The 25,355-nt window shown below is 34.0% G+C and overlaps 1 protein-coding gene across 2 annotated transcripts in view; it reads right to left on the reverse strand.

Annotated features, from left to right (window-relative positions):
• The window catches only part of LRRFIP2 (LRR binding FLII interacting protein 2), a 103,958-nt gene that overhangs the window by 37,918 nt on the left and 40,685 nt on the right, over positions 1–25,355 (reverse strand). Inside the window, exons 6-17 of one of the 2 annotated variants that reach the window (XM_006905759.3) lie at positions 22,817–22,873; positions 22,683–22,727; positions 17,492–17,533; positions 15,986–16,036; positions 14,296–14,370; positions 12,870–12,920; positions 12,744–12,788; positions 11,832–11,879; positions 11,338–11,394; positions 9,101–9,169; positions 6,735–6,824; positions 872–916 (exon numbers count right to left, since the gene is read on the reverse strand). In XM_006905759.3, the coding sequence (XP_006905821.1) occupies positions 872–916; positions 6,735–6,824; positions 9,101–9,169; positions 11,338–11,394; positions 11,832–11,879; positions 12,744–12,788; positions 12,870–12,920; positions 14,296–14,370; positions 15,986–16,036; positions 17,492–17,533; positions 22,683–22,727; positions 22,817–22,873 (675 nt within the window). The remainder of the gene's footprint in view (positions 1–871; positions 917–6,734; positions 6,825–9,100; positions 9,170–11,337; positions 11,395–11,831; positions 11,880–12,743; positions 12,789–12,869; positions 12,921–14,295; positions 14,371–15,985; positions 16,037–17,491; positions 17,534–22,682; positions 22,728–22,816; positions 22,874–25,355) is intronic. The other variant, XM_015596977.2, reaches the window with a different exon arrangement.

Here is a 25,355-nt window from a genome sequence, read left to right on the forward strand (position 1 = left end):
TCTTCCCACATAGTTTAAATGGGAGATTATGCTATTGGATTAATAAACGGCATAGATCTGTGCTGTCCAATATAGTAGCCTCTAGTGCTGAGCACTTGAAATGTGGTTAGTCCAAACTGATATTCTTTTTTTTTTTAAGTGTAAAATACACACCAGATTTCAAAGATTTAATGCAAAAAAAAGGTAAAATACCTCAATAACTTTTCATATTATGTTGAAATATTTTGAATATTTGGGTTAAGTAAAACATTATTTAAATTAATTTTACCTGTTTCTTTCTTTTTTTTTTTTTACTCTTTTAATGTGGCTACTAGAAAATTTAAACAACATATGTAGATTACATTAGTGGACTGCACTATGTTACTATTGGACAGAAGTGGTATATCTTTTTGGGTACAGCATAAAATTAATCCTGATAATTTCCCTAAGAGGACTTAAAAAATACTTCTAGAAAAAAGTTAGAGACTTTGACAGAAAACAACTCCCAGCAAGGAGTTATTTTACTTCAAAAAATAATTCATCTTAAATTTTTTAAAAAAAATCTGTTTGTCACCACCATTCCTAAAGACACTTCATTTGCAGTGTTTAATAGCTTCTTCTCAGGATCAAATTCTAGAGGAATGAAAAGCAAAACAGCAGCCAAAAGCTTAAGAGGTAACCCACTCAGGGAAATAAAATGCAGTGTCTTTTCTCTTCCCAGTGTTTCACATGATTCAACCTCAGAGGAATTTTGGGGGTCAAGGACAGAAAATAGATGAAGAGAGGAAGAGTAGTTCCATCAGTTCAACTGTAGTAAAATAATGAAATAGTGGTAGAAAGTAAGTTTAATTGACCTTGAGAACCTAATTCCCTTAGAATATTATATACTCACTCTTGTGTAATTTTCAGCATACTGTTTGTCAGATTTTTCATCCAACTAGAAAAGAACAGAGATAAAAATCAGGAAAGATGCTTAGGCTGTTGGTTTTTTTTTTTTTTTAGGAGAAAAAAGAAGTGATTCATTTGATTTCTCTAAGTTCAACTGATGTTTGGAACCTAAAAGTAAACATACTAAAACTGAACAAAAAGTTGAAATACATAAGATAAAGTGTCAAAAACTTTAATTCTTACCCCAAGGAAGACATGAACTTAAGCAAGCTGTCCTTTAGCAAAAGTTTACCACTTTTAGATAGATTTTCTTTTCATGGTATTTGAGTACATTAAGGAAAACTATATATAAAACTTGTTTTAGCATTGCAAACGTTAATACAAAATAAAAAAAAAAAAAAAGCTTGTACACATCAACAGGAAAAGTCTGATACAGTTCAAAGCCAAAAAATTTTATTATCTAAACATTATTAGGACACAGGACACAAAGATAAGACTAAGCATACTTGGCCAAAAAGTTCAGATTAGACTGAAGCATGTTAAATATATCATCAAAAAAATTTTCCCCCACAGCATTAAGGATTCGGTTGTTTGGCACATTTTGTTTTTTGTTTTTAAGTAATAAATGAACAAGTGTCGAAAAAAAGAAAGAAAAAAATGAAACAGCACAAAAGAGAATGAGAAATAAGCCCCTCTCCCTTCCACATCATATCCTGACCTCCAACTCTTACTCCAAGGGCATCCAACTCTCAAGTCTTTAAAAATTTCTAACAATAGTGTTCCAAATACATTCTATATTTTCTTTTGCTCCTTGTCAAGTTTCAGAGATTAGAAAAAGTGCTTCACTCTTCTTCATGGCATTTATCTCTCCCTGACCCCATGATATTAATTTATTTACTGTCTCCTCTCTCTCCCTTTAATGTAAGCTCTACGTTGGCGTTCTTTTCTGTATTCTTAACACCAAATATAGCACCTAGCATATAAAAAAAACTCAAAATTTGTTGGATGAATGCATAAATGAATCATACTCCATCTGTACTGTAGACTGACCTCTATTTTAACAGCTGAATATATCTGATTATCTGGACATACCATAACTGAGTTATCCTATCTTCTGCTGATAGTCTTTAAGATTGTTTGAGTGAGACAGTGTCTCAAGAAGGTCTAGTCCAAAACCCTGACTTTATAGCTAAGGAAAGATAAATTCAGAGGTGAAAGACTTTGCTGAAGGCTGAACTACTAAATGTCAGAGCTGGATCGGATCTCAGTTTTGTGAATTTTGGCCCCAGTATTCATATTGTTTACCTGTATATACTGTCCCAATTATCACTGGGCAGGGAGGAGTCACACAGAGATTTAACTAAATGAAAATATACCCAGATTCCAACTGCTGGATCAATCTTCCTAGCCCAATCTAAAAAGAGATTTGAAAAGCTTCCTCAGTTCATTATTAAAACATAAAATGTCATTATTTTTGGCTCTATTCAGTTCACTTCACTTTAATTTCCTTATATTTGAAAGTTTTTCTGCTCTTTTTCATTACCCATATTTATTAATTCATTTTCTCAGTAAATACCCGTCATTATGAACACTGTATTAGTAATATAAATTATCTTAGACTTTAAACTCTTTTCGCTACTTATTGCTGTAGTACTCTAAAAAGGAATTGATTTTAGTTCACTTTGATTTTTAAACCATATGTGAAATGTTTTATAACAATCAGGGAATGAAAATAGTTTTTATATTGGCATTTTTGCCATAAAAAGGAATAATCTTTCATTGCATCTATACTAGTAAAATATATTACCTAATATTTAATGTGTTATTCTTCAGAGTGAAAGAAATACTACATCTGAATAAATGCCTTCTTTCCCTGAGTATCTTCCAACTGTCTTCTACTAATGAGTTAAAGAGAAAAACAAACAGCATTCGAAAGCATTCCTCTAGGTCTTTCTGAAATCTTGTCTCATTCCCCTCTCAAACAATAACCCCCAAACCCACCCATTTTTTAATAGACAGACAACTTGAAATAATCTTACATTTCAGAGGCTGCATCACTAGTCCATCGCAATGTTGACTCTACTGCTTTCACTCTCTTCTGACAGATCCCAACTGTCGCAACCCAAACTGATGATGTGCCAAACCTCAGGGATTGTCAAGCCAGCAAAAAATGCCTAGAACAGCCATGCCGCAGTCCAATTATTTTGGCTGCAGTGACTTGGCCAGAGACTCTTCAGTTCTCACGTGTCAGCCTTTGTGCTATATGATATGCTGTATTTCATTTAAACAAAAAGCTAGGAGAAACATGGTATTCTAAAAGCCCCAGTGCTCTAACGTCAGGAGGTCTACATCGCTACACTCAATGACAAGCTAATGTTCAGAATGATGACTTGAAGAGTCTGCCAGATCCTGAAGAGGCTTTTCAAATAGAATAAAATTTAATTATGCTTAATATATTAAGGTATAAAAAAGGGTAAGGTTGGTAAAAGGGTAAAAACCTTCAGCTAAAAGATGAATAAGGTCTGAAGATCTAATAGTGATTATAGTTGATTTTTTAAATCGTATATAAACAACATGGAAAAAATGAATATGCGCAAATATGAAAAAGATTATAATATGAAAAATGATTATAAAATGATTATTAGATGATTTTAAGAAATTATTTTTAATTTCATTAGGAAAGATAATGTTATAGCGAAAAATCAGAAAACGAATCTGCATATACTATATGGTTACAATTCAATAAAACAAACAAACTGCAAGAGAAAAATAATGAAAATAAATCATGAAATTGCTAACAAAAAAAGTGACTAATAAAAAGGTAGATTAAAATTAGGGAAAAAAAAAAGTAAACGAAACTTTTATTTTCCCCTAGTAAAGCCCTCAGGACTTGCTCATTAATGTTGACAGGGCGTACTAGTCTTAAACAAACAAACAAAGTAAATATTATGCCACTGTATTCTTAAATAAATAGGTAATTTCCCAATCAAGAAAAGGGTATTTTTCCTTGATGGCTGTAGAAAGAAAGTTAGCTAACAAGCTTGTAATATTTCATATTAGTATTAATGTGCAAAAAAGAGCACGATGGCAAACTTTACTCCAATTTTAATTCTTAAAGTTCAAAAGTAACATTTTCTTAAAGAATTTCAAATTATCGATTAGTAAAAAAAGTCTTAAATATAATCTTTCTCATATTTCAGTGATAAATGTCTTTGCCTTATTTATGTCTGGGACATCTCAAAATGCTTTGCTCTTGACATTATAAATTGCAGATTGTTTCTCTTGCAATCAAAACTTGATCATTTGTTCACTTGGCACATGTTTTTCTTAGAATATATATACCTTGTCAAATCTTTGAAACTTTTGTTTCTTCTTAAAAGAAAGATATTTATTAGTCTCTGATTAAGGGGCCCTTTAACCTTTGTTTCAGCAAATAGCTACTTAGTTTGACAGATAATTTCAAGTATTTATAGTATAGTTTGCTTAATGTAGTCATTAGGTTCTAATCTTTGTTAACCTCTAATTTACATATACTGACTTGATAATGCTATTCAAAAATTCTGGAGGGGAAAAAAAAACAAACAGAAAACAGAAGACCTGATTCTCTAAGCACAAAAAGAAGAGAACAATTAATTTTAATAATCTTCTATAGCAAAACTGGCTGAGGATTCCATTCAGAAATGGTCAAATTATTAACAATCAGTAAAACTAAAGTTAGCACACTTACATTCTTTTCCTTTACTCTAACCTGACCTATATGACAGAAAGAAAACAATGCAGAAGACACGAGGCTAGAGCAACTATAAATACTGTATAGTGAGTCTTCCCAAATCAGGGCCTGGCACCCTTTGTCAGCACCTCCTACCTCAGAAGTTATAAACTAGCTAACTGTACACATATATTTGATCCACAATGGGGAAGCCAGAAAGTATCTTTTAATTTTTGAACTTGCGATTTTAAAATCAGGATATTGCATGTAAAAATGCAGATTTCCAGCTTATCTTTTTAAAAAAGTGTGTGTGTGTGAGGAGAAATCTTACCAACGTCAAGTCCATTTTTTATTTGTCTGTAATGAGCTGAATTATAGTATAACCTTTAAAAGAAATATCATTAGAGAAAAATTTGATCTAGAGAGGGGACCTGCGAATATTTTATGCTTCACCAAGAGGCAAAATTAAGACTATTATATAGAATCTTAGATAACCATTTTAAAAAATAAAAGGCAAAATATACTGAAACTTTTTGAATGGAAACAGTATTTTAGGTGTGGCAATGAAAAAGTAAATATACACACACACAATTAGTTCACAGGCTGTAAAATAACAGGGAGCTTTCCAGATTTGTCAACCTGCTCTAGAGAATCTTTTGTTTATGTACTAAGGTATACAGCCGATGATATACATATAGGCTATGTATATTGTGTGTATGTATATCAAATCATCATGTTATATACCTTAAAAACATATAATTTTTTTAAAAATGTCAATAAATACAAATAACTACCTGGGAAAAGAAAAGTTGTTTTTGAGAGGCTGAAGAAAATTATTTGTATAATTGTCAATCTTTTCACTTCTGTGTAGTTACTAAAATAAATTGCCAAGAAATATAATGTAAGGAGAACATAATTACTAATTCAGACATCACATATTAGAGGCTAACAGAATTCAAAGTTTTTAAGAGAGAAAAGTATACATAATAAATTAAAATTAATTGTTTATATCTATGAAAAAACAAGGTACTAAGCAAATTACAGAAGAAGCACTATTTCGGGGAAAAGACTTTGGAGCTCATCTTCTAACTCTGCTTGCAGAGAGACTCCTTGATCTGACCCAGGGAGAGATGGGACTGTGGCATGGCCAGGTTTGAGAACCAACAATCTGAATTCTTACGGACCATACTTAAAATTGCTTTCTAGGATTAAAATCATTCAGAAATAGCTATTTAAATATAACCAGTGATGTGCTAAATATAAATATCTCTCCATTAAAAAACTATCTAACTTTCCTGTTAAGAAACACCGCCTCTCATCGGCTTCAAAGTGCTTGATAATCAGGACAACCTTGGTCCATGGGCAAAAAACAACAACAGTAATTCCAGCCACAAAGAGGACGCGTCACAGAGAAAAAATCAGGCTGGCAGATAAACCAGGCTGGTGGAGGTCCTTCATTAAGACAAATGCCTCTAAGCATCTTACTGGAACTTCTTTCCTCAATTCAGTCCCTGATGAACCTGAAAGCATTGGGAGGCATTTCATCAAAGCAATGCCGTAATTCAAGATCTATTCAGAGTCTTCCCAGGCACTATAAATTAGTGACACTTTACTAAGGAGTATATTTTGTTGTTCAACCTTCAAAGTCTAACTAGAACCTTATAGATTCACCAAAACAAAAAGGGAACAAAATTTTTAAGATCAGGAATATCTAAATATGGTCTAGGTATTAGATGATTTTAAGAAATTATTTTTAATTTCATTAGGAAAGATAATGGTATAGGGAGCATGAACAAACTCTCATAGATCCATACTGAACTGTTTATTGGGAAATAACATGATGTATGGGATTTGCTTTAAAATAATTAAGAGGAAAAAAGGGAGGGCAAGGGGAAGAAATAAATGAAATTTGCAAAATATTATAATTGCTGCAGCTGCTGATGGGCTCTATGGGGGAAATTTCCATAGGAAAAAAGTTTATTTAAAAATCAGAATATATCAATATATACATTCTAAAACAAAATTACTATTTTATGCTCCTATGTTTAAATAAATACTTTCTAGGCAGTAAATTAAGTTCCTGATTTTAAAATAGCTAATGTATTAGCTGTTAGTCACAAGCCTGATACAACATAACCACCCCATGCAATACACTCACACTGGTCAAATCTGGGATACTGACATCATCCACCTCAGAGACAACGCTGCCCCTCCGATTGGAGCGGCTAAAATAATCAGCGGCAGAAACCTTTGTCAGAAAAAAATGAGATGATTTAAATTAAGAAAAGAGAGCAGAAAAAGATAAGAACATTGGCATATAGAAAGAAAATTTTTTTTGGTATGTGATAAAGTATCATGAAATGAAAGAATTGAATAGCAATTAAGCTACTCAAAAAAGTTTTAAAAAATGTGAAGGGATTCAGAAATGAAATCACAGCTCTCTCAGATAAGCTGTTATTTATCCTAACTAGAGTTCCACAGAGATCATTTACTGCCCGAGGGCCAGCAAAGTCTCCTATGTTTAATACATGCATTGTCCCCACCAGGAGGGTTTCTAAGATAATATATACCTACAGCGCCTACTACTTTTCACAAAGTTTATCATTCATTTTAGCTACCAATTCTGTTAAGCATATACATGCTGAATGCAGAATTATTTGCTGGGTATTTACTGGACCTATTACCCAATTTCCACAGTTCCCTCTTTTTTAAATTCCTCAATATCAGGAACTGTAGAACAGTAAAATCAAAGAACTATGTTGGACTCTTTCTGGTTCCCCAAACATACCCAGTCTTCCCAGCTTAAGACTTTGGCAGTGGCCTAAAAGCTCTGCTCCCAGCTCCTCAAGTACCTGGCTCCTCACATTTCAAGTGTCAGCTCAAAGGTCATGTCCCTTGAGAAACCTTCCCTAACCACCTCATCCAAATGGACACACATACCCCGCTCAATGTTGACTAGCTTATCACCTGCTTTTTCTCTTCACAGTCCCAGGGTTACTTTCTTTTTGTTCCTTTCTTTACTAGTTTATTTTCTACTTCTTTCACTGGATATGAGCTGCATGAAGTCAGAAATCTGGTCTGTCTGGTTTACCACATTACTTCCAGCACTTAACAAAGTGCCTTGCATATAATAGGTACTCCATAAACGCTTGTTGAATTAATAAATAATGGACATTTTTACCTCACTCATCCACAATTCTTTACTTCAGCTCTTCTTTACTTCAGCTCTGATTACCTTGCTTAAAAACTCTTCCCTTCCAGGAAGGGAATCTGAAAGCCTATCCACAGAGACAAGACTTAAAACTATAAAGTTTTGCTAAGGGCTAATACGATCAAGCAATAGTATTTTTACTGACAGTGACAGTAATACAACTTATATTTACACATATCTAGGATTTTATTGGTACCTGTTTCAGAATTTTGATAGTTATTTTCTATATAGTAATTCATTTACTCCATATATTAAGCCTACCTACAAAGACAGTAACACTTCCATTGTAAAAATAAAGAAACTGCCATTAACAGACTAACTAATGAGTTGTAGAAGTGGTTCGAGCTCAGGCACCGTGACTTTAAAGTCCCTGCCTTTCCAAGATGCTTTCATGATAGTGGCTTGTTCTTTCTCTTTCAGCTATGGGTATGAGCATTCGTTGGCTTGCCAATGGGTCACAACTGCCTTACTTAAATCATTGGCTTTCGGGGCAACAACTCTCACAAACACTTGGTGCTCCTCTTCTCTATGAAACGTCGGGTTTACAATCTTTCACAAAACATGACTTGTATTAAAAAGCCTTCTATTTTTCTTAAAGGAATTGTAGCCTCCAAGTTATTGGGCTCTTTGTTTTGGCTCTGAGCTGACACACCATCCTTACCAATGTAATTTTCAAATCAGTTCTTAAATATAGCAAAAATGTCATTGGCTCTCTGTAACATTTCCAGCTTCATCAAAAGAATAACCTGAAATTATATAATTTGTATTCTAACATAGCTATTAGTTGCCTCTACAATTATTACTCCAGTTGAATTCTAAGACCAGAATTTTCAAATTTTGCCATTGGAAACTCTGAAAATATTCACGTCTTAAAAGATGTATAAGCAATGGTTAAACTTAAATACACAACAAAGAAAGCAACTAATAACATGACTTGTAACCCTTAGTTATAAGTTTTACACAATGTAGGAGCCTTAATTTTGCTTAAAATGTTTTGTTTTTGGTGAATTGTGCACATAAACATATGTGGGTAAAACAGCAACAAAAAATAAAAAGTGAAAATCTTTCCAATACACAATGACTAGCACACAAGAGGTGTGAAGATGCAAGTTATTAATGAAAGCTTACACAGACCACTGAGAATATATTTTCTCAAGAACACATTTTGAAGGCTAATTATTCCTATAAGTTAAATGTGAGAAAAATACTCGTTTTGCCAAATGCAAATTTCACTTTCCTGTAGATTTCAAATGATCACACAGTTCTGCCATTTTAAAACGCATTTCATGTGTTTGCATGCAAACCACGCTCACCACACTCTCCCTTCGCCCATGACTGGAACGACCAGAAGACGCAATGCTTGCAGTGTCATCATCGATAAACTATAGATATTAAAAGCAGATAATGAAAAAAATTCAATATCACTACAGGTCTAACATGACTGTAAGCATATTAGGTAAGGTTTGGGAAACATGCAAATATACTACAGAAGTAATAATTGGCACTGTCTGTTGCACATCATTAAATACAAAAGATGTTTCAAGATATGATGAACTATCATTAAAAACCAAAAGATATTTCCAAAAAGCACAAAGAATAAAATAGTACTTTAATCTTTTAAGTTAAATTAATCTTTTAAGTTAAATTTACTCAGGAGCATGAGTAAACCAGCCAAAACTAGCTAGGGATTTCATGTTTAAACCTCTAGGCTCTTTGGAATCCTGTTAGGGGTTAATAAATATATTTACTGTTTCCGTTAGGGAGAGAAAATAAAAGGATATTTTAAAGTGAACTAATATAAGTCAAAGACAGAATTTCCTACCAGCAAGGACACTGAAATGATGATTCTTATTTTCCTTTATTCATTCCTATGCAACTAGTGGAGATATTTCTAACATCGCCCTACAGTTTTCTTCCTGTTTCACCAGCAGTAAAAGACTCATCTTCAGTACGTGTAGGTTAACTCCATTCTGACATCACTAAGAAACCATTCTGGCATCACTAAGATAATAACTCTGAACCCCGCTTGCAAATGAAAGAGCATCTAGCCAGGAAACAAGGACAAGATTCTACACTTGACTGCAAATATATTGCAACAATTTTGTTTGCAAAGGCCATTATACTTGGGACATTAAAAATGCTACCAGGCTCAAGACGTGCCAAGTGGAATTTTATTACCGAGTGGATTAAAAGTAAACTTCCTCCTAAGGTGAAAAAGCTGTTACCTCCTTAAACATCCCTGAGTAATTATTTGTTAACTATAAGAGTGGCATCCTTGAGAAGTGCCACTTGGAAATGGCAGGAGGACTGAGGCAAACATATATGTAAAAGAAAGCCCACATAGCTTACCTGTCCCACGCCACAAAGTAAAACGTGTTGACTATTTACTAAGAAACTGTTTTAATAACTTCTCTAATTTTGACTTCATCAAGAATACCAAGGTAGCTCCTAAAGTCATAATTTCCTATTGGAATTATAAATTAGCAGTCTTTTTTGGTGGGCAGTATGGCAATATACATCATAATTTAAATGTACATACTCTTTGATCCCCCCATTTCATGATTAGCAATTCACCTTGAAGATCTACTCATATAATTACACAAAAATATACTTGTATAAGAATGTTCATTGTACGAGTGTGTCTGTAGTAGCAAAAATCTGATAATCTCAGTGTCCATCATTAGGGGAGTGATCTTTGAAATGTACAGCACATGGACTAATGGAATAACTTATAGCCATTAAAAAGAAAGTGCAGACATAAACTATCTCCAAGAGGCATTTAGTGGAAAAAGTAAGGGGCACGGTTTACTTTTCAAAAATCTTTTAAATGTCAAAGAATGAAATAAATCCTTATGTATTAATCCAAAATATACTTTAACAAGTGAGGAACAGTATGTGTGAGTCCATATACATACTGTTCAAATAAAGGACATTCACATATGTCCTGTGAAAAAAATGCTCAAGTAGAGGCTTCCCTCAAAAAATGGAAATGGGAGAAATGGTCAGGAGACTTTTACTTTGGACTTTCCTTAAACTAATATTACTTTTATAAATTAAACATAATTTAATACTCCAGAAAGATTAGGTGATTAGAATTGTCCCTGTTTTGTCTTTTATGTAACAATTTTTAAAAGTTGATTGGTTTTATTCTTCTTCCACTCCACTTGGAAGAGCTGGCAAACAAGTGAAATGGCTCACTGCAGGAAACAGAGATGGCACGGAGAAACACAAGGTAGCCAACTCATACACTGAATCGTGACCACTGAAGAGACAAGAAGTTCCACACGAATGACAATAACATATAAACTTTTAAAAAATTCTAATGATATCGGTTCCAGACTCATTTAAGAAATTACATGCTAATTCATACTCATACAGAAACCACTAATTAGGACAAATTAGTACTCTGAGTTTGTGTACTTAAAGAAAATGATAATCCATGCACAAGAGAGTGAAACACACCACATTCTCAATATTCTAAACTGTGAGTACAGATTAATGAAACAACCAAAAGTTTCCATAAAGCATGCAAAGAGACTAGACTGCTCACCACAGGACTGCTTCGGGCTGAACTTGTCCTTGATGAGTAATAACTATATTCAGATGGCTATAAAGTTTCCAAGAAAAAAAGTTTTACAATAATGATCAGCTCTTTGTCCTGCTGGGAATATATTAGTGACCTTGGATCTAACATGCCCCTGGCTCCCAGGGTCAAGGTAACTGTGACTCCCTAGCCTAAAATTCTACCTCACTCCCACCCTCAAGCCCATGGCAGGAAGAAAAAGAGAGGAAGTAGATGCCCTGAGAAGGACTACTCTCTTCCTGAACAAGAAAAGAGGTTCCTCTATTTATACTCCCTCGTATTTTAAGCCATGAGTTCCAGCATGCATTTTCTCACAGTTTGGGTGAGTCACTATTGGCTAGCTGATGGATCACAGCTTGTAGAGTATTACAGGTCAGATGAAATGACTTTTTCAAATTTCTTAGTAAACTGTGCCCACCTACACATCACCCTCCTCACCATCTCCCCCTGGGTAGACTTACAGTTCGAGAACCATAAGGGTTATATAATCCACCATCATACAATGATACCTAAAGAACAAAGGAAATACCATTTATCTATTCAGCATCAAAGTTATTTTGAGAATGTTATAACTTCTTTGCAGTATTCAGTTCCAAAAAAGTTTTGACGAGTGGTATAAGTGAACAGCCTCCCAAGGTAAAGTTTCTAAAGGTGATAACGCTCATTTATATGCATAAGTTCATATATCAGTCTCCTTAAAACTTCAAACTCACGCTTCATTTAAAAAGCACGTTATAGTAGTTCCTTTAATTATCATGTGATCGAACTAGGAGAACTAACATTTATGAATTTATTATCTCAAAAGAGGAAATAGAGCAGGAAAGTTAAGTGAAATAGAAAGCATTTTGCCCGCTGTCACAATAGAATTAAGTTACAAAGCCTCAGGTTCCCAGTCTACTTGAACAGACCATGACACAACAAACGACAGCTTGAAAGCAACCAACTTATAACTTGCACATTACAAAGAGCTATTGTTCTGCTTTCTAGTCAGCTTGCTTTACTACAGCTTAGTATTAATGTGGCCGAGGCCACAGCTGTCCCAAATAAAAATATGACATCCCGACCACAGACAAGCCATCTCACAAAAGTATGCAAGCGTAGTGGGACTCATGCGAAATCTATCTTCTTTATAGGAAACCAATTCTAAGCAAGGGCCTACCAACAGCCAGCAGTATCTACCGCCATGAAGAGAATATGCTCATTTTTACTCCCCTAAAGTTTTGTATTTTAAGCAAAAGCCACACACTCTGCAGTACACATAGTACTAAAGCTATGTGTTCTTGACGATTTTGGAGGGAAGTTGTCAAGCCAGAGTCAGCACCATGACAGTGGCCCCACCAGGAGTACACGTGCTGGAAGAGGAAAATACAAACCAGACTGGTGCTTCTCAGCAGACCAGAATTTGCAGTAGGTAAGGCCTATGAAAAAAGCACATGATTTAACCCAAAGGAAGGCAACTGGTAGTTTTGAAGGCAACATATTTCTCAGAAAGTACTAACCCTGTTACTCTTAGATGTTGCCAGAGGGTCACTGTAGAGGGAAGAAGACTGCTAAGAAAGAAAAACAAAACAATGAAATGAGAGAGAAAGAGAGAGAGAGAGGGAGGGAGAGAGGGAGGGAGGGACTGAAGGAGGGAGGGAGAGAATAAGAATAAGAAAAAATATGAATTGATCTCACCGTCATGAGGTCAGAAGACTTATGTTTATTTTATACTCCAAAATTCATTAGCAATTCCTGAGTGCTTAAAGTACTTAAGTTACACATGAAGTGAGAGAAACTTAATCATTAGAAATCTTTTCAAGTACCAATTTTAAGGGATAAGAAAGAAAAACACTTGGAATAGTTTTCTATACATTATTTACGTTCTATTGGTCTTTGAACATTAATGTTAGGAGATGGGACGGCAACCTAAGAAAACACTCAGGAAAAGAGGGCCATGGCACAGGGAGTGTGGCCAACTGTGGCCACATCCCAGTCACCAGCAGCTCTTGTGATATTTTCAATGATCTCACGTCAAATTCCAAATGGCCTTAGCCTGATTATTGGGGATCCAAGTAAGTAAGCACTAAGTTATCACTGTAAACACTCTTTTCCATGTGTCTGGAAAAGAACAGAAAAACCTGTATTTCCAAACAAGTATGGACAAAGTACCTTGTTTAATCAGGTAGAACGTACTGGTCACAATGAATCCATGCACTACCGAGGCACACCATTTTTTAAAAAGGAATTAAATCTTTTTTTCCTGACATCATTTGAAGACACACTTTTCAATTCCTTTTTACCAGGCTTAATCAGACACAGAAAATAATAAGAGTATCTAATTGTGTGCGTAGGTTTTGACAACCGAATTATTTTAAGTGTACTGTGTGCTATATTTAATGCATTTTAAATGTATGATGTGCCAGATGCCTTGAAAAAAACAAAGGTTTTAACATTGGGCAAATAATTATATTCTTCTCATTCCACTTACAGTTTAAATTTTCACATGTAAGCTTTCATTAAAAGGGCATACACATAATGTGTACTGATGCCTACAATTATTCTGAAATGCACCCCCCAAAAAAGATGGATTGATGGATGCATAGAGGGACGGATAGATAATTAATAAATGAAACACAGTAAAATGTTAATTGTAGAATGTAAGTGATAGGTACTGGGTGGTTACTAAGCAATTCTTTGAATTTTTTTGTATGTTAAAAGTTTTTTGTCAGAAAAAAATTTTTTAGTGGTACTCACAAATATGGTAATTCAATAGTTTCCACTGTTTAAATTTACTCACATGGAGTATATGAATTCAGTTACCACAAACTAGTATAGCCTAACCAGCCATTCACAGATTAGTTCTAACTATTCAAAATGCAAAATAGGACATTAGAAATGTGTTAAAGTTGGATAAAACAGGAAGCCAAAAAACTCTAGACAAACCCGAGTGTAGTAGGCAGAGGTGGGTTTGCTATGTCTAAGACTGCTATAGCTTCTCTGGTCAAAGTAGAGGCCACTCTGCAAGAAGCAAAATCAAACACATTTTTCTTAGGTTAAAAATGGTTAACCTAACAGCACACAAAGGCAAAATCTGAACACACAAAAGCAAGATCTGAGATTGCCAAACCCCTTGCCCCCACAAACAATGACTTTAGAGCATTAAGTAGTACTGAATAAAAATCAAAATAATAATTTCAATCTCTCAAAAAAAGATTAATATTTAAAGTTAACTGTTTTCAAAGAAATTACTTTTGTTTTTTTTTTTACTTTAAAAACACGAATATAAACCTCAGGTAAAATGGAATGAAAATAAGTGATTTATTTTCATGTTATACATAGGCATGTCCTTGAAAAATCCAGGACAACTGAATAATTGCCACTTTTATAATCCACTTGGCAATGTCACAGCTATTATTAAACAGTCATTTTTTCCAAACTTCTCCTAGATCTATTATTTGTCAAAATAAACTGATCAAATTAAATTACCAATGAGAGAGAAAAGAGAGAACACACCAAATATGGTCTGGTCTAAAACATCTATGGTGGTTTATGTTCAATACACTGTACAAAATAGTAATCCTATATATTGTGGGGGGTTTTTTGGTGGGGGAGAGGGGGCGGAATTCCCTTCCTAACTTCTACAGCCATTGTTTTTAACTCAAGGTTAAGGAAATTCAGGCAATTCCTGACTGAAAGCCTCCTCCACTGTCGACACTGTAATCAGGGACATCTTTACTCCTACCCAACCCCTGCCTCTCCTGGCCCTGCCTTCCTCCATATACTCACCCTCCATGAGGCACCATGAGTCATCTCTCCCCAGAGTCCCCAATACTCGACCCTCCGAGCCTTCTTACTAAAGTCCTCTCCATTATATTCTCTCCTCCCTCCTCCTTTCTACAAGCCAAAGTCTCCTGAGCCTCTCTCCACCCCAGCAATGGTCAGAGCCCCTACTGTGGGAACCCTGAATTAGCAAGGAGTTTGGGACTGCACGTCCTTTGCCAGTACGGTGGCAGCCTAACAAGGAACAGGTGTTCCCAGCATCACAAATAGGCATTCTGGGCACATTTGTTTTCCCCATAGAAATGTTGTTTAGCAAGGTGGCTGGAATAGAGAGCACTATTAGTGCTTCAGTTTAATCACATTATAAGTAAAAGAGTCTTCTGCAAGACAGCATGGGAACTCTGTCGCTGAATACCTTAATGTACCTACCAGATAATTTATTCCAAGTTCTCAAAATCAGACCTACTAACAAACTTTTAGGATGAAGCCTATTTGTGAGTTTGATACTACCTATAATACCACAATTTAATCTATTTTAATTTCTAAAGGATAAGAATGTCTCACTTAACCTATTCTTGAGGTATATTCTAAAGGACAGTTCATATATGAATATACATTGTTAAGGAACTTCTTTAGAGGTTGTGACACCGTCCAACCTCTAGCCCTCAGGATTAGTGTATATTAACTTAATATTAAATTTTATATTGAAAACAAAATTATTTTTAAATAAGGTTCTGGCAAATCATGTTCCAGTATATTATCAAATCGCACATCGAAGCAGTCATAATTCTTAAGTTCTCTAAAAGTAATCAGCAGCACAAGATAATGTGATACGAGACACAACGGAACTAACCAGCAGGTCTTTATGAGAACCAGCTCTCTTCTTCATTCCATAAGAATGATTCTGAAAGTAAACATTTGAAGTTAAATATATGAAGAATAATAATTATGTAGTGAAGTTTTAAAACTAATTTAACGAAATTATACACAGAAAGGTCCATATGAGTTACAGAGTAGTCTACATGCAATCTAATTTCCAGCTGTTAGTAAATGATTCACTGTACTTGACTGGCTAAGATATAACACCTCTTTGCACATCTGCACTTCCTCTTACCTACCCCTGGGCCATCCAGCTCAGTGTCTAGCCAGCTAAAAAATAATTAATTAGGACACAGCCAGGCAGGATATTTGTGGGACCTTCACTCAACACCTCATTTGAGTCGATCTTTTTTATAAAGGTATGGTGACAAAGAAGTCCACTTCCTTCTATAGTCTTCCTTACCTAAAGGCCATAAAACAATCCTTTGGATCAATAAAAAACAAGGTTGAGATAACAAAGAACATGATATTGCACTGCCCCAGACAGTATTCCTAACCCAAGTTAGTGGTCCCATGGTATGTGCTGCTCAGGAGGAAAAAAGCAAAGATGGTATGGCTGTCCCGCACAGCAGCAGCATTATTAGACAACAACCTTATACATGAGCCCTTTGAAGATAGCACTGTCCTGATACATAACTTCTTCTAGGAGTACAGAGCCAAGTGTGTATGCCAGGATAAAGAACTACTACTACTAAACAGGTCAATTGGTAGACAAGAAATCCAATCTAGGTAGGCTCTGCTTGCCTGAAATAAGGACGTGCAGCTAGAAGCGTCCTACCCATGAACAGTCTGCTCTAGGCAGTCTATGATATGCGCAGCTGGAACCCAAATCAATGACTACAGACTCATTTCTCTTTCATGAGATATCTATATCTTTCCTTTTGTACATTGCCTGAGCATTTTAAGAGATGTCTATACAGCCTAGAAATTCAGGCAATCTATTGACATAATATTAAAACATGCTATAGCTTAACTTCCTTGGCTAAAATGACATACCATAAAAAACAAATCAAACTAAGCAAAAATGAGTGGACATAACTGATGTTTCAGGTATCCACTGTCACTGCTGGAAATTTTCTGTTTAGCAAAGTCACACCTGCTAGCTTCTGACATCTAGCATGAAATACAGTGGGCCTGTGCTGCTATAGTTCAATGTGTACCAAAACTCTGCTAGAAACATGGCTTCTGGGGGCGACGAGTAGGTGTCAGATGGGTGGTTCATCATTCTAAGAAATGATATTGCTACCAATCTTAGTCCTGAATAGGAAGGCAAATAATTTTTATATGATCCTAAAATTCTAAAGGAAAGTATTCAAATGTTAATCATGCCACAACTGCAAAATAATAGTTTTTGCTTTGTTAGTCATGTTTTCCCCAAACATCATAACAAACCTGTGAAAATCAGTCACACTCTATGATTAGTATCATCAGGTATTTATAAACTAAAACTACATTTAACACAAAGTCATGCACTACATACTAATGATGAAAGTCTCGACGATTTATCCTTGAGAGGATCATACTGGATTTCAGAAAAAGATGAAAGTTGGTGGTATTTCCAAAATCAGAAATATAAAGAGGGAAAAAAGTAACATTTGCAAAGTTATTAAAAATCCAGCACTACTTAAAAAGCCCAAAATTATTAAACACAAAGGCTATTACAGTGAATTAAAGAATATTCTCCTCCCCCCCTTTCCTAGTATAAGTTATTGCTAAACTATAATGTAAAACTGCATGTTCCCTTTCAAATACAGACTTCATAATCGGTAATGGTGAGATGATTCAATCTCAGTACACTAGGAAAAAACACACTAAAAGATGGCTTAAAATAAAAGAAATAAGCATTCTGAAGTCCAGATATGTTTTACTTTTTAGTGTTGTGACTGTTACCATCATTTCCCATCATTTGAACAGGATAAAAGCAAGGCAAAGACAGGCAGTGAGGCAAAAGCACATAACTAATCAAGCTTACAAGAAACAACTACAGCATCAAAATAGGGGACTTCCCTTGGATCTGCTTATAGACACACACCTGAAAAAATGCCCTCCCCAAGAACATTCCCTATTAAAAATGCTGAACAAAACCAGAAAGTTGCTCCAAGCATAGTGTGGAATGCACAGTATACATAAGTGTGGCGTTAAGTATAAATCAAAGAAAAATATATAAAATTTATGATAAAAACAGAAAGCCACATTTCAGGTAGGGTCTTTAAGAAAATTAGATAATACACGGACCACCACATTTCAAACCCAAAAACTGAATTATATCGGTGGTTTCCTAATTGTTTTTAAAGCATTCTAGCTTATATTTTTTTAAGCAATCTTACCCAGAGAAGCAATGTATACAAAAAAAAAATAAAAACAATGAATAAGTTCTTCAGGTAGTTTGGTGTATATACATATCTTTCTTTTGCAACTCTTATACCTAGTTAGGATAGTAGGAAACACTAATGAAAACTTGATCTAGAGTAATGTTTTACTAAGTGCAGGTTGTAACTCATGAGTAGTTCATGAAATCGGTTTGCGTTCAACCAGAATTTTTTTTAAAAAATGAAATAGAAGAAAAATATCAGAGTATATCATACACAGTAAGAGTAAATATTATTTCATGAAACTTTGTTTCATATTGTATTTATTGAAACAAAGACATATCTGCAGGTGTATACTGGATCACGGTATAAAATGCATTTCTTGTTGTAAAGTCTACAATTTTAAAAAGCTTAAAATATACTGGAAGACCAAATTATACAACCTAGTTCTAATAAAACATTAAAATAAGAGTTCAAGCAGAACAAAGTCCCTCCCTTCATGCCCAATGAGATGGTCATTTATAAAAGATACTGCAGAAACCCCCAGAAATATATTTCAATAGTATAAGGCTAAGTAGTACAATTACACCACTGGTATAAATTCAATGAAAACAATACTGTAATAATCCAAAAAATATTGGAGCAAAATATCTGCATTTGCATGCTTTTCTTATATTATCCTGAAATTAACAGCAAAGGCAAGCAAAAAAGTGTTACTATGTGAGTAAAAAGATAAATCTTGTTTATATGAAATTTTCTAAAGTGCCTAAAGGTGTGCATTTGGTAAATGATGTGCAATGATAAATGACACTGTATAGTGAGTGACATTTCCTTGAAAATAAAGTTCTTTCTCTAAAGAAATTTCATGTACTTCTTTTATCAGTTAACAAATTATCGTTTTTATTTTAAAAACACCACAGCCAAAACATATTACTTAAGCCAAACCTTCTAGCATACGAACTACTCCATCCTCTGAACCAGATAAGTTCATTGAAAAGAATAGTCATGTCTTATTTCTTTCCATCCTTTCTGTAGTGCCAACGGCATTTTACAAAGGCATAGGATTTAACAAAATGAACAGAAACTAACCTATGTCAATTTTCCCTTTCCAAAATATAATACAGAGTTAAGCTGGTTTTAAAAGATTGCTGAATCTACCTAGTAGGAAAATCCATAACTTGGACACCCCAATCGTTACGAGAACCACTGGGTAAACCAAAAGAACTAATATCCCCCCACCAAGTGACAGTTGTATTTATGTTGTTTAAAAACAAAATAATTCATCAAAGGAAGGAGAATTGAAAATATGAGGGCTCTAGCTAAAACATTTCCAAATTTTCTATTATAATCTATCAAAATGAAAAATTTTTAACTCTCAGAGAAACTTGCCCAAAGGTTTTCATCTGGAAATAAAATCAAAGGTATAGCAAACAAGTTGTAAAAACAAAGTTCAGGAGGTATCAATTTCTATTAGAATGTACCAATTACTCAAGCCCCCAGAATTCTGAGAGTCAACAACGAAGGCATAATACTAACACTGCACATTTTTCTGGACTACACACCATGATGTCTTTCCTTTTGAGTGTACTGGCTCTGCTCCAATGTGTTCCGGTTATATCCTTCGATGGGCTCTTCAACAGAATTAAACAGTGTAGCAGCAGTAAATGACAAAAAATAAATTGGAAGCATATTAAAATTGAATTCATTAAAATTATACAAAGGCCATTGACATATAAACAGGAACTAATATATACAAAAAAAAAAAAAAAATCTCCACCAGTGAGAAATAGCAATGTATCCTTACTGTTCTGATTCAAGATCACCTCATTTTCTAATTTTGGATGGCTATCTTATAGTCTTCTTGTATTTCAGTATATAAAGCAGTGACCAAGTATTTGCAAGATGTGTTTGGGGGGGGGCGGCGGTTTTAAGACATACTGTTTTTTTAAAGCAACAGATTGTTTCAATTCTAAACTTGGGGTTTTTATTTAATCCTCCCTCCCCAAAACTTATCACTCACAGTCTTAAACCATTTTTGCTCTTTTTATTTTAATACAGAATGTCTATAGCATTGACACAATTTCCAGCCCAAACAGCTCTGGCAGGCCACCTTTCAAGAAGGCAGTATCTGAAAGTTAATTGCACGAAAGGAAAGATCAAAGTCCTAAGAATGAGATATAAACCATAAATACAACTGCTTCACTTCCAGGTACTGCTAATGTTCATACATCAAATACAAGGTCCAAAAGTGGTAGACTTTTAAATACGTGGCTCATAAGTAAAAATAATATTTTAAAAGATAACTGGCAGAGAAATACCAAAACCCAAAAATTAAACAGCAAACCCCAATAAAATCTAGGTCAGTGTTTTAGGCCACCACATTTATTTTTACAGAGAACAAATGTTGTCTGTATACTCAGCTTGTAAATGTAAATGGTAAAGGAATTTTAAAAGGCAAATAATCTGATGAAAACTTAGAACTCCTAATATTATCTAGTTAAAAGAAAAGAACTAATCTCATTTATACTTCTTTTAAACAATGTTATTTCCAGGAAAGTCTAAATATTTAAAATGTGCTGGATATAAACCTACACACGGTAAAGTACTAGAGTCTCCTCTAGGGTGTAAAATTTTTATTAATACTTTAATTCACACACTGATTTTTTTAAATATTGGGAGCTTTACTCTTTTTCCCATAGCAACAAATTTTCATAATTACCATAATGAAATAAAATACTGTGAGAGTTCTGGTTATATCTTAAATGTATTTAATGATATAATTCCCATAAAAAGAAAATCAACTCATATAATATAGAATAATGAGTTGATTTTCTTTTTATGGAAATTATATTCTATGTGTAACAATTCCTTATTAGCTTACTTACAAATTTCTTTTTTGTTTGTCTTCAGATTTGTTTTAAAGACTCTTGAATTAGGTTGAACTTCCATGGTTTTACCATTAGGTTAAACTAATATACAATAACCAAGTTTTCCTGAGGTCGCATACAAATTTACAAATAACCAGCTTAATAATAACTGTGAAACTTCATACTGTGAACATTATCATAGAAAGCAAAAAATAAAAAAATAAAAAGCCATACATTTTTAAAAAGTGTAGAGAGGGGATTATTTTCAAAACCCTCAAGACACTCAGCTTCTAAGCTTTTATTGACTAATTCCCTTTATGATTCTTTTCAAAGTGTTTAAGAAAAAAATACCGACAAACCAGTCCAGTGCATGGTTTGTGAGCTCAAACGCATATATATTCACACACACACACACACACACGCATATATATCTAGGGAGAAGCATGACAAATTTATTGTCCTGAAGTTTTTCTCCAGTAAAATTCTGAAGCTGCTGATTAGATTTCTGCAACGGCTTCTTAATATTCTTATAAATCTAAACTTTTGTAATTAACCATCATACTTATGATTCAAACACTAGTTTACTAACTTACTCTAAAAAGACAGTAATTATATTTCTTTTAAATGTCATTAGTGAACTTTCAGATTTATTTCCAATAAGAAGTATAACCAGAGTAAATAACTATTTAAGAATACAAACACATCAATAACTAACATACCAGAACATATTTAGTTTCATTACAGTATATTTTTATACATTATACAAGATGGGAAGAAAACTAGAGTTGGAGGAAAATTAACAAATATAGAACTTAACATAAGAGATTACTTAACCAATGAAAAAAGTTGGATGTAAGTATATATATATTATCAATGTGCAAATTAAAAGTATTGCTTTAAAGTTTAAAGCACAATTCTTTAAGAAGAGAGAGATCAGTGTATTGGCACAATATGCAAGTCTTTAATGAATGACCTCTCATTTATCTTGATTTACAACAATGTATGCTAAAAACCTGAGGCACACTGCAAAATGTTAATCAAAATGTTGAAGCATGATAATTTCTATAAGTATGACAAGGGAATTTTTCAAATCAGTAGCTCAATTTTCCATGCAATAAAACTATAATTAATCATTCGAGCCTCAAAAAATTTCCCAATCGTTATTTTTAAAAATATGAAAATAGGAAAAATCTGAAAGTTAGAACCATGCAGATGTTATTCTGTAAAATCAATCTTATTATTTTGTGACTATTTTCTAAAATCAGAGGTCATTTTATAGAAAAAGAGTACATATGATAATAGATGAAAATATTCATGATTTTAAAATTGATTTACTTATAGCAGTAATTTGAGAGAAAGTATCACTGCAATGGAAGGACTTTGCCAACATTTTCTACTTTAAAAAAAAGCAAAAGAATATATGAACATTCTCAGATTGCTTAGGAAATGGTGTAGTAGCTTTGCTACTGTGGTGTAAACAGCTTAAAGTACCAACCCTGTGACTGCCAAGACTTCGAATGGACAATGCCTCCTCAACTCCCTGATAAAAATAAAAACAAAAGTTTGTGAGCGACTATGTTAAGTTAATGAGGAAAAGTACTAGAGGCAAGTTTACAAGATATTACAAACCGGATAAGGACGATGATGACTGGACCGGTGGGAATACCTGGCCCTTTCCGAATCTTCCTGGGAAAGGAGAAAGTACACGGAGAGTTAATCACTGAATAAAGGGTAATCTACCAGAACAACTGAGCAAAGCACAGTCAGTTAAGAGCACAGCTGTGTCTTCCTTACAGCAAGCAGGTGTGGACTGCTCAGTTTCAAAAGCTAAGTTTGGGGCAGTCACATGCTTCAGTTGGAAAGAAAGTGGAAATAATCTTGGTAATGTTTTTTTATTTCAACAAGTTTATGTATGTCTGACCACTTGTAGAATGTAATCTACACATGACGAAGAGAGTTCAACATACCAAGATAAAAATAAGCAAGCATACTTAACAAAGAGAAATTGAGTTCAGCATTCAAAGTCGACTTTTATCTATATTTTTCAATGTGAATGTTAAGTTTATGCAAGGAAAGAAGAAATGTTTATTTTATTGGAGATGTATTAAGGAGACAGTTTATACCTTTAGAAAGATTTGAGTTATAATTTTCTGCTCACTGAAAAAAATGTCTTTCACCATTTTAACTGGAAAAGAACAACCTAATGACTCTGAGTACTGTTAATATGAAAAACTACTAAAAATCAGAAGAAACTGGATAAATATTTTAGAGCTAGTAAAGTTATTTCAAAAGTTATGCCTTCTGAAGAGAGCAAAGTGACTACAACCTAAAAGTTGACAAATTAAACGCAATTCTAAATTTTTCCACGTTTATCTATTAGCAATGGAGCATTAAGTCCAAACGCCTAATCCCTAGAACCTAATCAACTGAAACAGTAAGAAACTTCTGCTCTTCAGAATTTAAGGTCCTAAGTGTTAAAGTAAATTGCACTAAGATTCTAATACAATTGGTTCAACTGGGGTCATGACTGATGACAGTGATGAATCAATACCTACAGCATCAGCATTACAGAAGTAGAATAGATGTGACTGTACCTGTTGATTCATTGCAAATACAGAAAGAGTAATTCGACTGAAACATCACATTTAATGTCTTATTTCGTCATGATCTTTAAATATAATTCCAAAAAATTCATTTGTCATCTGCTGTGTACATCGACACATTTGATCAAATCTCTTCAGAAGTCTACTTATAAGCACTACTATGATTCAATGAGTCAATGTCCAATAGGGTGTTCTGATCATTAGGAATTCATTTACATTTTTGTTATATAAAAGACACATGTAATATGCAAGAAGCCAAGCAAATTTCTTTCCTTTGACTATCAGGTGATACCACAAAAGTTCTGGGGACATATGCATTAGCCCAGAAGGGTAGGTACAGTTAATTAAGGGGTAACTGCTTCTAAGCTAGTTAGCTTGGTTAAAAAGTCTTGTGCCACAAAGACAGGTTAATTCTACATGCCCCCTCCCAGGATTATTTGGCGGATTAGAGTGATACACATGATTTAATGTTAAATTTTCCTTTTATTCTGTCCTTTCTTTTCACTCCATCTACCACACAAAGGCATTTTTTAAAAATCTACCTCTAAAAAACACATCCCATTATAGATGCAGCAAAGACAAATTAATTCACATTTATTTTTAATTATGCCTATTGCAAAAATTATAAATAAAATACCTTAAGTGTTAATAGACCTCTATGTTTAAACAGCTCTTTTAAGCCCCATTTGAAAAAATAAGGCTAAAAAGACTTCAGAAGACTACTGAATAGAATGTAAACCCCATACAGATCAGCTAATTTGAAATGAGAGGATATAATTTATTTCAGTCATAAACTATATCTTAAACCAGCACTGTCCAACAGAACTTTCTGTAACAATGGAAATGTTCTATGCTGTACTGTCTAAGAGCGTAGCCACTAACTACATGTGGCTACTGAGCTCGTGAAATGCTAGAAGTACAACTGAAGAACTAAATTTTTAATTTTAATCAATTTCACTCTAAATCTAATTACCTACATATGGTTAGCGGGCTATGGTACAAACAGCAAGGCAAGCTCAAAGCAAATTATTATACCAAAAAGACTCAAAACACATGTTTTAACTAAGAGTCTGCCACACAGCACCACCACTCGTATAAAAAGGCAGGCATTTAGGTAGTTTTTAATTACTCCCCCTACCTTGAATACTTTTGCATAGTGGTACATATGAAGGAAATAGAAGGAAACCTTGTATGAAAGAAAAGACCCTAGCACCAACAATAGAATTATTTTTAGAGCTAGAAGGGTCCTCAGATATCCTCTAGTGATCCCTTCATTGTGCAGTAAAAAAAAAAAATTGCAGCACAAAAAGATTAAGAATCTACAAAGTCAGAAAGCTGGGACCAGCATTCATATCTTTTGACTCACTAGTCAACTAAACCATAAAGATTCTATCCTATAGCAGCTAAATCTACACTGATTACATTGAAAGAACATAAAGAAAACAGCAAGGTATTCTGGTTTTTACACAGAGATTTCTCTTTATCTGGAAGAATAAAGAGCTTCATTTCTCAAGTATTACTAGAATAGTATTTAAATTGCCAACTGGCTTTCCTTAAATTAATAA

Source organism: Pteropus alecto, unplaced genomic scaffold (genome assembly GCF_000325575.1).
Source record: "Pteropus alecto unplaced genomic scaffold, ASM32557v1 scaffold10, whole genome shotgun sequence".
Taxonomy (NCBI): Eukaryota; Metazoa; Chordata; class Mammalia; order Chiroptera; family Pteropodidae; genus Pteropus; species Pteropus alecto.